Below are 15,775 nucleotides of genomic sequence, written 5' to 3' on the forward strand. Positions count from 1 at the left end.
ATTCTACCCAGGGAAGATGTTATGCCATTCCAGTAAATTGCATTACGTTAGTTTATTTTTGTATTTAGTTCATTCTTTCTCTACAGTGTAGATCATTTGTGTATTCTGTGTAGCCTATATTGATGCAGTCTCTATCCCCACCCCAAAAACACATCACTTTATTAATATCAGTACAGTATAACCTTATTACATCCTTGTATTTTTTTTGTTTTGTTTAATCTTGGTTATTGTTGGCAGTCTGGTGGAGTATACCAAAGATTGTTAAGTATAGGAAGATACACATTCTCCATCGGAGCCACTAGAGGCGAAGTAGTACACAAATCCTACAAATGGTCTCCTAAGTAGGCGTGGTTGTCTTCTCCCCCGACCACCCCACCACCTTCCCCCTCCCCTCTCCCTGGCTGACAACGTCATATGGATGTATATTTGTGTATTTTCTTCATTAAAGAAAATACATGCTTTACATGTTTGAAAGTAAACTGTTATTGGAAAAGATGCTTTTAAGAAACCTATGAAATTCCCCCAACAAACACACACGTATTATTCAGTCTTATTATGCTAGATGTGCTCCTGTTTCTGCTCAACATTGTAACAGGTCCCTTTATTTATAAGGTATATATTTTACCACTATAGACTATAATGTGTTTAGCATGAATGTTATGTTTAGCAAAATGTCATGATTCCCAAATCATATCCCATCAACCAAGACAGTTAATAATGGAAAATTATATTATTGAGCATTGGGACAAAAAATGTATTTAATTTTTGAAATGTCCATAATGATTTCACGTAGGCCTACTACATTCACATATAGAATCTCAGTTGATCAGTTTTTAGAACATCTTATGGGGACAGAGCATAGAGTTAAAATCTAATCTAATAATAAAATATAATATAAAGGGACAGAGCCCTCTATGTCTCGTTCATCAGACTGCAGATGGAGCCTTCAGATATCTTCCCAAATCTCGCGAGAGTGTGTTGCTGGGATAGAGAAAAGTCGATAACAAAGTTGATTTTCTCCTAATTTGTGACACACAAAAAAGGCCATTTTAGTATGAAAATTGTGCATATTTTGTGTCTTGTGACGATCAGGTCCAATATTTAGTTCAGTGACCATGGAGCTAAAGAATGGTTCAGAAGCTGTGTTCACATTCACTCTTCCATTGGAATCAATAGACTCCAACTTGCTTCCCGTCTCCTAAAAAGGTGTCCACCTATGTCACGCAGAAACGGGAAGTAAACCGGAGAATGCGACTCTTGCTATTTTCCTCTTGGAGTATACCACACCATGACACTAACCTCTCAATGCACATACTTCTACAATCAGGTGACAAACCTCTTGAAACTTGAGTGTGTGTTTGTCTGGAGATTATGTGTGATGCGATAGCATCACAGCCGTGCAGGATGCTGTCACGAAGCTTTACAGGTGTGTTGTTGAGATGATAATGAAGGCATTGTTCCAAGATAGGCGTTGTCTGAGCGAGGGCACCAGGGGGGATTCAACAGATACTGGCCAGCTGATACCAACCATTCGTTTTAATTAACATTGCTAATGAACCACCCTCATGGTGGGTGTCATGGGGTTCACACGTCATGCAACATAAATTCACCGTAAGTAACATCCCCTTAGGGACAAGAAATACAGGCCAAGCAAGCACAGCACAACATACGGTATTTTGAGTAACACAAATTCAAATTAACAGAGGACATAGGAGCCAAAACATATGTCTAAGACATTTATTTAAAAATAAAACTGCCTGTCATCAAAAGCCAGGGAGAGCAAAAGAAAATCAAGGAAGCCCTTACATAAATGAAACTTAAGCACTCTATCAATTCAAAACATCACAAGAATAATTTCAGATAATCCGAACAAAGGGACAGTCCTATTTGTTTACAGTGAACTGATAACACCTGTAAAAAGGGCAGTGCAGTAGTAAAATGACAGACATCATGCAGAGTACTAAAATATTCTGTCTAGGAATGTATCCTCATACATAAGGCATGCAGACCAGCCAGGTGTTTGTGTAAGATGTATGAGACAGGGTGGTACAGGGTAGTTATTTGCATTTGTGAGATCAAGCTCTAGGGTTATGGAAAGGATTTAGGGATTAAAAAGTGGTCAATCCAAAACTGGACTGGTGCCTCTCACCCTGCAGAATGGTGCCAATTAACTCAGGTAAGCATCTACATTCAAGACAACTGCAAATTGCCTTCCGGACTGCCCAAGTCATTGTTAAAAGTCTACTGTTATGCCATTTTTTTTTTACAACATCCTCCTCACTGTTTATGCTCCCTTACTCGACTTCTCTATAATGGTAGAGGACCACGAAAGCAGTGTTTAAAACATAATGTCATTCTACATGTACAACATTCCAAGTCTGCACAGCATGGAGAATGCACTGCAGGGAGTAAAAATCAAATCAAGACTTCACAGACGACAAAGAAACCGCAGCAGGGCTTTTGAAGCAGGTGGAAGGATGGGAGTTAAGGGACGTGTGTTTTTATGTGGTCTTGGGGGAAGAGAAGCATCAGGGTTGAGAGCTAAGGGGCGAAAATTAATCTTCATTCAGTTGTCGCCTGGTGTTGCACTCCGCTTGGGACTTGCAGAACGGGAGCGACTGCAACGGAAAAAGAGGAGGATTAGTAAGCTGTGGGATGAAGGTATATACAAAGTATAGAGCATCTCAACAGTCCTGAACGTTGCTCATAACAAACCCCAACCCACCAAAACTGACCTTCAGCCATTATATCATACAATACTACTCCTACTTTGTTCTCACCTCTGTAACAAACACACACCTGCATTTCCTTGAACAAGACACTTTCCAAGTATGGAAATGGCCTTGAGCTCATCATAGCAAAATTTGGCCATTTAAAAAATGCATTTGAATTGGGAACCCTTTAAATGCCTGGAATTCTCTGGGCCAAGGAAATGGCCACAGGTGGTTTGTGGAAGAAAAGCTGTCTTTTATGGCATTTCAAGACAGCCAACTTTATATTTCACACAGATAAGAGCCCAAGGTAGAATCTGAATACATACCACTGAATCCCCAAACAAGCAAACACTCTTGACCAAATGAATGATGAAAACCCTGGACAATTACCCTCTGTTCATTACTAGAGCCCCTCCGACCCATCTTCACCGCTATGAAAAGGGGTTAATTTAACGCAGAAGCTAAGGAACAGTGACCACTATTTGAGGGAATCAACCATTTACGGCTTAACAGTAGCACTTATCTGTAGATATAAGCATCCTTAGAATATCACCTGGCAACAAACATACATGGTGAATACTTCCTCTTAACCCCACACACACTCACTCACACACGTACACCCACATCTGTACCCTGCGCATGCCTGGTATGGTATCAGCATTAGCTCTCTAGGTGGATAACATAAACCAAAGACGACTAACACGTCTGTTTAATTTTCCCCATCAAAATTATATGTCTGATCTTTGTCATGGGGGTTGATTTTTGGTTTACCTTTGGAGACAGTGCAGAAAGAACAAGTACAGAGACGCGAAGCACTGCAGAACGGATGACTACAACTCGGAGACACACTGTGCTCGCTGGGAGGCTCTTGAAGACTGATCTCTCGTCAGCACTCTCTCTCTCTCATTCTCTCACTTTCAGAAGCTAAGTCAGAGGCCGGAGAGCTCTGGTAGGTAGGTGGGGGGTGGGGGGTCTGGTAGGTTAAGGGAGTTTTTAAAAAAGAAAAAGGTAGTGGTCGAACTCTGAACTGCTTGGACCAGCCCCGCTGGTAGCTCGGAAGGAAGGCTGGCAGGCTGGCTGGCTGTCTGGCTGGGCGATTCTAGTAGAACAACTCTATGTGCGCGCGGGCTGATCTCATCTGAGCGTGTGCGTCGGTCGGACAGAGACGGCCACTCATTCACTGTGGGTGGGGAGGGGGAGGGGGTCGGTCGGTAGGTCGACCTCACTCTCTCTCTAACACCAGCAGTAGCAGCAGGCGTAGGCTGATCTCAGGTCAGCGCTTAAGTCACCCTCCCGCAGGACGTGCACACCGCCAGCTGGCAGACCCTGGGCCTGGGGACAGCTGCGGTGCCTGTGCAGTGCTCAGCTCCCAACACACGCTTTAAAGGAAATATGAAAAATAAACAAAACTGTTCTGCAAAGAGGCTAAAAAAAAAAGTATATCACACCCAATGGTGCAGTACTTCTACCTGAACTTAGATGGAGAACTACCCAATTTTTTTTAAAGACAGATAGAAGGGAGAAAAAAGGAAGAAAAATAAGAGGGGGGAATAAATATCAAATCCTTTCCCTAGTAATCTTTTCCTCAAACTACAAACCTTTCTTGTAACACTCTCTTCTCTGTCCATCCAAGATCAGTCAAATTAGGACTAAATCTAGCAAAGATTAGAAAACAAAATACATTCTGAAAATAAATTCTAGCTAGTGTGCCTCACTTAGATTCTTAGCTGTGCTAGATGGTTCACGGATTAACTGAATATCAGAATGTTAAGGTTGTGCTTCCATGTGCTCTCTTTCCAAGTAATGCAGTATGTACAATATGACCACTGCAGTAAGAAGTGAAAGAGAGCACATAGGAAGAGCCAACCGTGCTTACTACTTCCTTATCCCTCTCTATGGGGTCCAAAGTCCCCATCCTCCGTTTCACCTTCGCTAACGGCAGCAGCAACAGATTGCAAACTCGCCAGGATTATCTGGCGCTTATCTTCTTCGTGGTTTTCCCCGCTTCGAGCAACATGGCAGTCATCCGGTGAAGGCAGGGTTGGTCCCGGCTTCCATTGGAGAATCTACCTGACCCCCTAGAGTCAACACTTACCTAGGGAAGAAGCATCTAGCCCTAGCTAACATGGAAAGTGTATTCTGAGCCTCAACTCTTTACTGTCACATCTAAAACACACAATAGAGGGGAACAGGGAGGATCTAGATTCTAGAACTAGTAGGGAATTCTTCGTGCATTGGAATTATATTTGAACAATTCAGAAAAGTCCTGGTCAAAACTGGACCCAGCAGTACCAAGCATGAACAGCTAGAAAGGCAAAGACAGTTAAATACATCACTACATCTATAACCTCAATCAGTGTTAAGGGTAAGCAAGCTAGAGTGTTTTACCTATTCCTCTTGTGGCTGGCTGAGCGGGAGCGAGAGCGGGAGGCCGAGCGCCGCCTGGGCCGGGCACCGGGCCGGGACCCTGAACGGGAACGAGACCTGGACCGACTACACAGAGGAAATGACAGGATGTTTAAAAAATAGCAAGCATATAACCCCACTACCCCAGTGGTGTAAAGTGACTAAGTACATTTACTCAAGTACTGTACTTAAGTACAATTTTGAGGTACTTTTACTTTACCGGAGTATTTCCAATTGTCTATAGTTTTTACTTCTACTCCACTACATCTCAAGAGGCAAATATTGTACTTTTACTCCACTACAATTATTTGAAAACTTTAGTTACTTTGCAGATATAAGTATATTACATTACATTACAAAACATACATTAACCAGTTTAGCCCTATTTTATACCTAAGCTATTTGAAAATAGCAGATCTACAAGCTCACAACGCGACGCGTTGTGAGCTTGTAGATCTGCCATTTTCAAACATTTTAGTACTTTTACTTTTGGTACTTTAACACATTGAGTGCCAAAAACGGTTATGACCGTTTTTGGGATTTTTTTTTAAAAATAAATTAAAAATTTTTTTTTTACTTCTCAGCACCAGGAGATATCATTTTTCGAAGATTTAGACTCCAATCCACTTCCTGGTTAACTTATGACTTCAAAAGCCTGTATCTCGGCTCCTGTGTACTTTTTTTCTAAAATATGTATTTTTGACTATTTTCGACTATTTTCAACTGGCTGCAACTATGGAACGGATTACCTAATGTTTTACATTTTTCCCCCCGATTGTACGAGACCTCTATGTGTGTAATGAGGGGATCACCTTGAGGACGGTGATCACTGAAAATATTTTGTGACTACTTGAAAAAGGTTCAAAAATTGTTAAAAATCCAGGCACCGACTGTACCCTGTTTTAAAAAGACCCTGGCACTCAATGTGTTAAGTACATTTTGATACCAATACTTTTGTACTTTTACTCAAATAATTTTTATTCCGGACTTTTACTTGTAACAGAGTACTTCTACATTGCAGTAATGATACTTTTACTTAAGTAAAACATTTGAGTACTTTTTCCACCACCGCATATAACAAGCCTAACAGAGACAACCATTCTGTATGAAAATAGTCACTCTTTTCAGTCACCAATATGTGACCAAAAGCCATCCCAGACTACTCTGCATGTGAATGCTTTACTATTCGGTAAGAATTCCATTCCATCCATATGATAATAGCCCTCTTTAGAATGCTAAACCTGACCCGACAGTGGGCTTTAATAGGTAGAGGTGTCGCAGGTAGAGGTGTCGCGCACAAGGCGTTGTTATCACCTTTCGTTTTGTTGGAGAACAGCGTGAGACTGGGCTGAAGGAATTTCTTCTACAGATAATGGTCAATGGATATTATAATATAAACATTTTTAAAAACACATTTTCGTGAGCCATGGCTTCACAGACCCCCAACGGACAGTTGAACCCCTCGTCTAAACCATACCGGGTCACTCACATATGCGAACAGCGTTTTCCTATCGCTTCGCAGTAGCGGGGGTTTGTTCGGCTTATGAAAGTGCAGGAGTAATTGTAGTGCTGAGATGCTCTCAGCAGGAGGAGCAATGCTCTCACTAAATAAGTGTAGAGAAATATCTTGTAGAGTTTCAGCTACTATGCATCCAAGAAATATATAGTTTATAAGGATTTGTAATGTAAGGAATAACCTACCTACGTAGGTTTATGGTTTCCCCAAGGACTATTAGCCGTTTCACTGAGTCATGATACAATTTCTCTTTCATAACAGATACATGTGCCAGATAATCCCCTACAACAAAACTCAGAGTGTAAAAGAAAAAAAAAACGTTTCAGTGTAGCCTATAGTAGCCTTTTCATGAATGATATTTGTACTTAGGCTGTCGTGAAAATGTATAATATTTAGAGAAATGTAAAGTTTCAAATACAAAAGTAACAAAAGTAGTAGTAGTTGTGAATTAGCGAACTGGACATTTAGACTGAATGTTTCCTCCTTTGTTGTTTCTCATAAGCGTGCATCTGTTGTCCATCAAAAACACAGCCGCCTGTGCTTTGACTTCTGTGCGCCGACTGCTCCGCACCCCCCCCCCCCCCGCTACTGCGAAGCGATAGGAAAACGCTGTTCGCCTCACATATACGTGTGTGTGTAGATTGATCAGATGCATACAAACCTTCTCACTGGAGTTCTGGACTTGTTGGAACGGGCTGGGGAGCCAGACCTAACATCACAGGAGACAGAAGATTTTTTTTGTTAAAAGAAAACATGTTTCTGGGGGGCCTGTTAACCATGTTGTTTATAAGCTGCCATCTTTATATGTCATTTCTTTCTAGTTTCTACCATTACGTATGCATTTACTAGCTGCAACTTAAATGCTATCTGCATCCAAGTTGCAATACCCTCCATTGACAGCCCATTCATGAAACAGAAAAGTCCTATGATCTCTTATCTGATTGTATTAAACCACGATTAACAGCTTATTGCAGCTGTATGTACAGCTTGGGTCATCATCTGCGTCTCTGTCAAGACTTTGTTAAAAAGGATAACCCAAGCCGTCCATACAAGTGCAATATTGGTTGGTTTACACTGCCATCATCTCCGCATCTCAAAACGAGACAGGGAAATTGACCGCTACTTTGGTTTCGCCACTTTCCTCTGAGCCTGGCTAAGCTGAACTGCGTTCTCTGCACTGTGGTTCACAGCCGTTTCCGATAGCACCACTTGACATCCAGCGCTGCTAGATACCTATTCACCAGATCAGCCACTTGTGGTCAAAAACTAAAATTACGTGACAAATAATTAATTTTGACCCATGCATTTGCAATGATGCTAATTCTGTTGGACTTTAAAAGTAGAGACAATGTCAATCAATCTGAACCAAAACAGCACTCAGTCAGGCTGCACTTTGTCACACAGAGCTATCCTTGCCCTGACGTCCAAAACAATTAACAGGTGTGTAAAATTTGAACCCAAGATTCTTGGAAAATCTGTAGCCTCACCTGCTCCTGCGCTTGGAGTAGGATGCAGAACGCTGGCGGCTGTTGAAAGATAGACAGAGAGCAGTCAGAAACTGGAAGTAGGCATCAGAGAGGAACAAGCTAGATTACTATAAACCCAACTTTACTCCTCATGATAGTTGTTCAGACATGGTTACCAGATGGTTCTAGAAGTACTCTAGAAGTACATTGCAGTATTGATATCGATACTTAAGTTAAACATTTGAGTACTTTTTCCACCACTGGTCTAAGGCAACTGCACCTAAAGGAGACTTACCGGCCGTTGCTACGGCTACGGGAGCGAGGAGAGCGAGAGCGGTAACGATGTCCACGGGACCGAGACCTGGAACGAGATCGGGACCTGGAGCGAGATCTGCAGCAAACACACCAGACTACGTTTGCATCTTATTTTCACTTGATTTGAATTAAGTAAAGTTCATTTGAAAAATGCCTTCCCTTTTGTTTTGTGTATGAGAATTCGATGTATATAGTTTTTAAAGCCAATTCCTCAAACAATCTACAAGTTCAATTTAACCCATTTAGACCGGGGAAGAATTGTCATTTTTAGATTTCTTTGGCTATTGAAAAATAGCAGATATACAAGCTCATAGCACGGCACCGAGTGCCGCGCTATGAGCTTGTATATCTGCTATTTTTGAAAAAACGTGAAAATGTGTGCAAATCTTTGAATGTATTTATATATATATATATATATATATATATATATATATATATATATATATATATATATATATATATATTAGAACAAATTAAGCGAATTATTTTTAACTCAAATCTTTGCTTCTGGAGATTCTACAAAATGTCTTCTAAATCCTAACAGTTAAAAAAGAAAAAACATGTTGCTATAGTGGTTCTGAACCTTTTTCATGTCAAAGACCACCCAAACTGATATGTATTTGGCCACAGACCCCCATCTCAAAGTATTTTGTTCCAGTGACCCCCCCCTCAGAAGCTCAAATGTGAGTTACAAATGTTCGCTTTAAAAATATATATATATATATTCAAAGATTTGCACACGTTTTCACGATTTTTCCAAAAAAATGTAGATCTATTTTTGAATAGCCCAAAGAAATCTAAAACATGCGTGTGCGTTCCCGGATTGAATGGGTTAATCTCTTCCCACATTATACATTTCTCTATCCTTTGTGCAATAGAGTCCCAAACTTAAAAACAAAACAAAAACATGCAATTCTGCGGTTCCATTACCTGCTACCACGACGACCTCCTCCTCCTCCTCCTCCTCCTCCTCTCTTGTTGAAGCGGTAGCAGTCATACGCATAGTGGCCTCTGTCACCACACTGGTAACACCTGTCGTTGGGATCAAAATGGCGTCGGCTGGGGCGACCCCGACCCTTCCTAGACATGCCTGTCGACACTTCCACGCGAATACGAGATCCACACAAGACCCTGGTAGGGTAAAGGAAAAGCAGGGATGGAAAGTGAAACGGTGTGAAAACACTTTTCCTTTATCCTACAGGGTCTTTTTATATATATATATATATATATATATATATATATATATATGAATTTGTATTGTTATTTTATAAGACATGACATCAACAAGACAAACAAACATGAGTAATTAACCTATCATAATGGAGGTACTGCAAAGGCAAACAGAATACAACAGACTACAATACAACAGTTGGACACATTAATAATTGAGCTTGTACAGAACGGAGCAGTCACACAGAGTCGAGATGACCCGTGATAGGACCCCATATGTATTCAAATGTTGCCAGACTGTCCTGTTTGTTGCACCGCAGCCTCTCCAGGTGTATCAGTGATACAAACTCATTAAGCCATCTGGTAAAACAAGGAGCGATGGAAGTCTTCCACTCTGTTCAAATAATTCTCTTTGCTACCAGTGTACCGAGCCTAAGAGTCTGCTGGACAGAGTACGGCAGAGCAAGAGAAGCTTCGGAGCAACCAAGCAAGGCAGTTAGTGCATCAGGATTCAGGTTCGATATGAAAACCAGGGTCTTGTGTGGATCTCGCATTCGCATGGAATTGTCGAGTTCATGAGCTTATCCACAAGTTTCCCAGGGCACAGTGGGCATCACTTCCTGTCGATTTGATCAGGTATCAAATCGACAGGAAGTGATGCCCACTACGCCCTAGGAAACTTGTGGATATAAAACTAGGGTTTTTTTTATACTTACTTTCCATCCATTCCTTTCACAGAATCCTCTGCATCTCTGGGATCCTCATACTCAACGAAGGCAAACCCAGGCGGATTCCTGGCCACCCAAACACTTCGCAGTGGGCCGTAATAACTGAACGCTCGCTCCAGCTCACCCTTAGCAGCACCATTGCCAAGGTCACCTACATACACTTTGCAGTCAGTAGCCCTTGACGAGCTACGTGAGGACGAGTAGTATGACATCTCGCCTTGCCTGCTGGAGAAGAGACGGGTAAATGTTTAGATGAGATGACAGCAGATTGTGTGTACAATTCACAAGCCATAGTGGCCCTCCCGGTCTATCCAGGATTGTACAATTTACAAAACAACATAAAGCATACATATATAAAATCTAAAACAAATGATGGTGCTGAATAAGTGCCGAATACGCTGCAGGCAGAGGAGATAGTGAATGGAGGGTCCAATGTGCCACAAATCAATGTATCACCACAGAGTTAAAACGATCCTAGTTTCGCTTTACGTTTCATCTATGCGTCGGACTGTGAAAAAACAAGTGAAGCATTACAGTGGAGATTGTGTGATATGTGCCAGGCATTAACTACGTCTACGAGGTGTTATCAGTCCCCATGGAGATATACAACACATGCCAGCACAGTGAACTTAAACATGTGATATAATCACTTATTTAAAATTTAAATTTAATTTAATCAAGATCTTATCTACGACGATCCCTGAACAGAACACCATTCTAAATCATGACTGGTATGTTGATGAGAACCGTGGGATCTAGACAGCGGCAGCGCGCCACCAAGTTCAGTCACGTGAGCGGCTGTATGACACTTTGTTAAAATACTAACCGACGCGGAGCAACTAGGGCACTACACTGTATACATTGAAAATAGCATATCCACAAGCTCAAATAAAATGTGGAATATTTGGAAGCTTTTTTAAACGTTCCAACACAAATCTGGTACGGGCCTCCCTGGCACAAAACATTTTCAGATGGGGGTTAGGGACAAATACATATTAATTTGGGGGTCCACGACAAGAAAATATTTGAGAATCACTGGTTAAAATAATAATCCCAAATAAGCAACTACACTTTAAAAACAAGACCAAAAGACCACAACCGCCAATATTTACAAGCATGCACGCAACTTCACAGAAAAATAATCCCACAGTCACTTATAATGAGCGGACATGGCACCTAGGGTGACCACCTCCAGACAGGTCCATTGAGGGACAGATTAACCCGTTTCGCGGGACATCGCGGGACGCATGCACGCGCGCGCAGCGCGCGTGCATGCGGACCACTCCCGCGCGAAATTTTTTTGCGGTTCTGGGCGGATTGGGTTCGTTTTTTTCGCGGTTCTGGGCGGATTGGGTTCGTTTTTTTTCCAGTTTTTGGTTTCTTTACTTTGGTTTTAGGGTTAGGATTAGATATAAGAGGGTATTGCAAGTTAACTTAAAAATGTAATGAACTTTTTTTTTTTTTTATAAAATAAAATCTTTTTTTTTTTTTTTTTTTCATAACTTTGATTTTCGGGACATTGCCCTGCTTGTGCGGGACGCGGGACAGAGGGTCCAATTTCGGGACTGTCCCGCGAATTTCGGGACGGGTGGTCACCCTAATGGCACCACTGTTTGGGGACCATGGGTGGGTGGGCCTAGAATACATATTGTTTGATCTAGCGACTGAAACCAAACGTTTCTCGTTCAAACACGGATGTTTTTTGTTTTGTTTTTTTAACACAACGGCTGTTAAAGAACCAATAGAAACCGTTTTAAATGTGCCGAGGTTTCAAATGTGAACAGTTTGCCCTCATCAGTATGCATATCAGATCCTCCTCTTGCAGCAGTCTATGTGCTGGAAAGGCTAACGGTAGCACATGGAGCTTATTGAGAAGAGGACATTACAGCCTACCAGTAGGCCCGTCACAATTATTGCATGATCGTCATAATCGCTCCCACGTTGAAAAATGTTCACAAAATAGCAGATCTACAAGCTCAATGTTCACGAAATAGCAGATCTACAAGCTCAATGTTCACAACATAGCAGAAATAGCAGCTCTACAAGCTCACATTGTGAGATCTGCTATTTTCAAAAGTATAAAATGAAATGTCAGTCATGTCTTTGTAAATTTAAGTTATTTGACATAATCTGCCCTGTGTAAATATCTGATTACGAAGCCTGAAAGGCAAAGCAGAAATTAAATAGTTAATTGCAATGACTGTAATGATATACAGAGCCCTACCAACCAGGTCATGTTACTACTGGGTTATAATGGGTGATGTCACAGAGAAACCGATAAACACAACACGAAAAGTTACAATTAAAACGCGAAATATAAAAATAAATTTAAAAATATCTAACAATTGGCACAAAAACGTAAAAAATAGTCAGAATTACGTTTTTTTTTTTACTAATATTTATATTTGACAATTGGCAAAACATCTGAATCAAGTTTTAGGACTGATATTGATCTGAAAATTGGCAAAAAGTCATAAATTACAATGTATGAAAATTGGGTTAATGCCATAACTTACTGCAACAGAACCAAGTGTTATGACTATAGTGCAATATAGTCCATATAAACATCTATCTATATTGGTAACCGTATCTAGGAATTAGTCTGACCCCAAATGATAAACAATGGCGACCACATGCGTTAATTACCTCTTTCCTTCCGCAATTTTGATGATTTACAAGTCTCCTCCGGACAGAAAAGGAATTTCACTCACATACAGTCAGTAGCGTCGACTGTTATTGAGCCGAATATATGTTTAAATATACGTGTGTGGTGGTTCCGTTGTCTCCTTTAAGGAGTATTAATGCATCCCACACATGTCGCTATGGCTAAAGCTAAGTAGCTGTAGCTAGTAGCTGCCTGATCTCAACGGTGCTACTTCCGCGCATGCGCACTGACGGTTTGGTGTTGCAGCAGGACCTGACCCCCCCCACCACCACCACCAACACCACCAACAAGAAGCAGTGTTGCCAGGTTCTGCGAGAGAAATAAGCAAACCAGTTATATGAAAACAAGTCCAAAAGAAGTGACTTAGGCCAGTGGTTCTCAAACTTTTTCGTGCCAAGGTCCCAAGGACCCCCAAATTGATATTTGCAAACGGTGCCGCGCTATGAGCTTGTAGATTTGCTATTTTGGAATAGCCAAAGTGTAAAATATGGATAAAGTGGTGAAAATGAATGTGACGCTTTAACACATTTTGCTGGGGACCCCGGTACCCCCCCAAGGACCCCTGGCCCTGGGGGTCCCCGGAGGCCCGGACTCCACTTTGAGAACGAATGACTTAGGCCACATGAGCAATTTACATCTATATACTCATCAGCTATTTGAAAATAGCCTAGAAAAAAAGAAAATAGCCAAGCTCACAACACGTCACGTTGTGAGCTTGTAGATCTGCTATTTTTAAAAAATATCACAAATCTGGCACAATATTTTTTTATAATATAATAATATATATATTTATAATAATATATATTTTTATATTCTTTAAACAACATTGAAACAGGCCCAAAATAATAAGCAGACATGGCAACACTGTCAAGAAGTCGAGCGATCTCACGCGCGCGCGTGTGTGTGTGCGTGGGGGGGGGGGGCGGCCAGCCCAGTTCTGATCTATTGATTAATTTAAAATAAGATAAAAATCACAATGACATTTTTTTCCCCTCCAGCTATTTGTTGAGTTCTCATACGGATTTGTCATTTGCATACAAGTGAGTTGAAGTGACATTAGGCATTGTAAATAGATGGGTTTGAAACGAAAAGCCTGCCAGGTAGGCTACTTATAACAAGGCGTTAATGAAGTGACCACCATGGATGAAGCTCTCTCTCTCTGATCTCTGCTCTGCCCTGCAGGAGTTAACCGTTTTTTTCCCTCTGAAAATCTAAATCAAACTACAATAATGGACTGTCTATCTGTCATCCTGACATGTGTGTGAAGGATATAACAGTAACACGTAAGCAAACTGTGACACTTACATGCCAATGTCACTTTATTAGTTAGGCCTACATTGTTTGTTTCGCTTACTTTGCAACTGTCTACTAGTTTAATTGCTTTAATGGCTTATGTAGGCTACTTTGCAGATGGAGTACCGTTTTTATTCAGTGTTCATAATATAGGATGATGTATTTGCACTGTATTAGCCATACTGGTGACAGTAGAATAGTGTTGTCTGTTGACAATTTGTTTATCTGTGAGCCCAGCCCACCTGCTATTTACAGAGGATACATACAGTATAGGTGGGCACTAGGGACATCTGGGCACCTTGAATGGCTATTTTGTCCAAAATGTAATGTAAAGTATACATGATGTGAACATGCATGGTACATCATTATCAGACTTAATTTTATCCTTCAACTTCTTGTTTATGTCCAACAATGACTGGATATACAGGTTTTGTAGCAATTTATAGCAATTTTAGAAAGATTAGACCTTGTCAAATGTTTAAGCATGTTATTGTTCTAATCATGTTTACTTTACTTTACTTAAAAACATTTTCCAAATATATACTTTTTACATTTTGGAAAAAATAGCCAATTTAACACAGAGGTGGCCCCCCCATGACAAAATCTTGCCCACCGCCCCTCCTGACAGAGGCTAAAATCGCCTGAGCATGTGTGCATGTGTGCGTGTGGGTGCGTGCGTGCGTGCGTGCGTGTGTGTGTGTGTGTGTGTGTGTGCGAAGAATAATTACACAGACACAGTAAGCCTTGAAAATAAATAAACTATATTCAAATAAGGTCAACTTCAGTTGATGAAAGAAGTTTGTTTCTTTCAGTACACATTACACCTCATGCCATTCTCAAAAACAAGTATAACCATTTTTCTTAGCATTTTCCTCATTGTTTAATTAAAAAAAGCTTAAATGTCATCTTCAGTTAATAATTTATTTCAGTATTGGATAATTGTATATTTCTATCACAATATCTTATTATTTCCATCATTTCCCTAAAAGGTTCAGGCAAAGAGAGAAACGTAATCACAGGTATAACTTCACAAAGACACATTGAAGAGCAAGACCTTGGAGTGTGTGGGACTCTCATCCCCAGATAGGTAGAGACTGGAGAGAAAAGATCAGAACATACTAACGCACACGCACGCACGCACACACGCACGCACGCACGCACGCACGCACGCACGCACAGAAATATCATAGACCAGGCAAACAACAAAAAGATGAGCTGGGATGTTACTTATTTCAGACATAAACTAGACAAAACTCAAAAGGCCCTCTCGTCACAGCATCTAGGAAATGGAACCAATAAACAACTAACCATTTAGTGTGTGTGTGTGTGTGTGTGTGTGTGTGTGTGTGTGTGTGTGTGTGTGTGTGTGTGTACGCGCGCGCACGTGTGTGTGGATAGATAGACCTTTATTGATCCCGTGCATGGGGGAAATTCAGTCGCCAGAGGCAGCACAGTAGTTAAGAGTTAGTGTGTGTGTGTGTGTGTGTGTGTGTGTGTGTGCG

General features: G+C 41.0%; 1 protein-coding gene across 4 annotated transcripts; it reads right to left on the minus strand.

The window, feature by feature from the left end:
- Window positions 1-1,723: 1,723 nt before the first annotated feature.
- LOC308085507 (uncharacterized protein) lies at window positions 1,724-13,193 on the minus strand. Of its 4 annotated transcripts, XR_013933183.1 has the most exons (10): window positions 12,962-13,193; window positions 12,098-12,204; window positions 10,304-10,537; window positions 9,348-9,548; window positions 8,398-8,493; window positions 8,124-8,162; window positions 7,298-7,345; window positions 5,103-5,207; window positions 3,486-4,093; window positions 1,724-2,618 (listed from the first exon to the last, which is right to left on the minus strand). XR_013933183.1 is itself a non-coding variant. In XM_080428691.1 (9 exons), the coding sequence occupies exons 2-9, from the start codon at window positions 12,118-12,120 to the stop codon at window positions 2,567-2,569; spliced, it is 798 nt and encodes a 265-aa protein (XP_080284817.1). In that variant the 5' UTR covers window positions 12,121-12,204; window positions 12,962-13,193; the 3' UTR covers window positions 1,724-2,566. The 4 variants fall into 4 exon arrangements, 1 of the variants encoding a protein (XP_080284817.1); XR_013933181.1 differs by lacking the exon at window positions 12,098-12,204; XR_013933182.1 differs by lacking the exon at window positions 12,098-12,204 and having other exon boundaries at window positions 10,304-10,540.
- Between the last annotated feature and the right edge of the window lie 2,582 nt (window positions 13,194-15,775).

The sequence above is a fragment of the Gymnoscopelus braueri genome, assembly GCF_963280865.1.
Source record: "Gymnoscopelus braueri genome assembly, chromosome: 5".
In the NCBI taxonomy this organism is placed as follows: domain Eukaryota; kingdom Metazoa; phylum Chordata; class Actinopteri; order Myctophiformes; family Myctophidae; genus Gymnoscopelus; species Gymnoscopelus braueri.

What these genes read in the sequence shown, in the direction of transcription:
- LOC308085507 (XM_080428691.1), bottom strand. Translation starts at nt 12,120, where the DNA reads ATGCATACTGATGAGGGCAAACT. An exon ending in GTGAAAGGAATGGATGGAAA is followed by an intron (nt 9,549 to 10,303) that starts GTAAGTATAAAA and finishes TTACCCTACCAG; the next exon opens with GGTCTTGTGTGGATCTCGTA. An exon ending in TACTCCAAGCGCAGGAGCAG is followed by an intron (nt 7,346 to 8,123) that starts GTGAGGCTACAG and finishes CTGTGATGTTAG; the next exon opens with GTCTGGCTCCCCAGCCCGTT.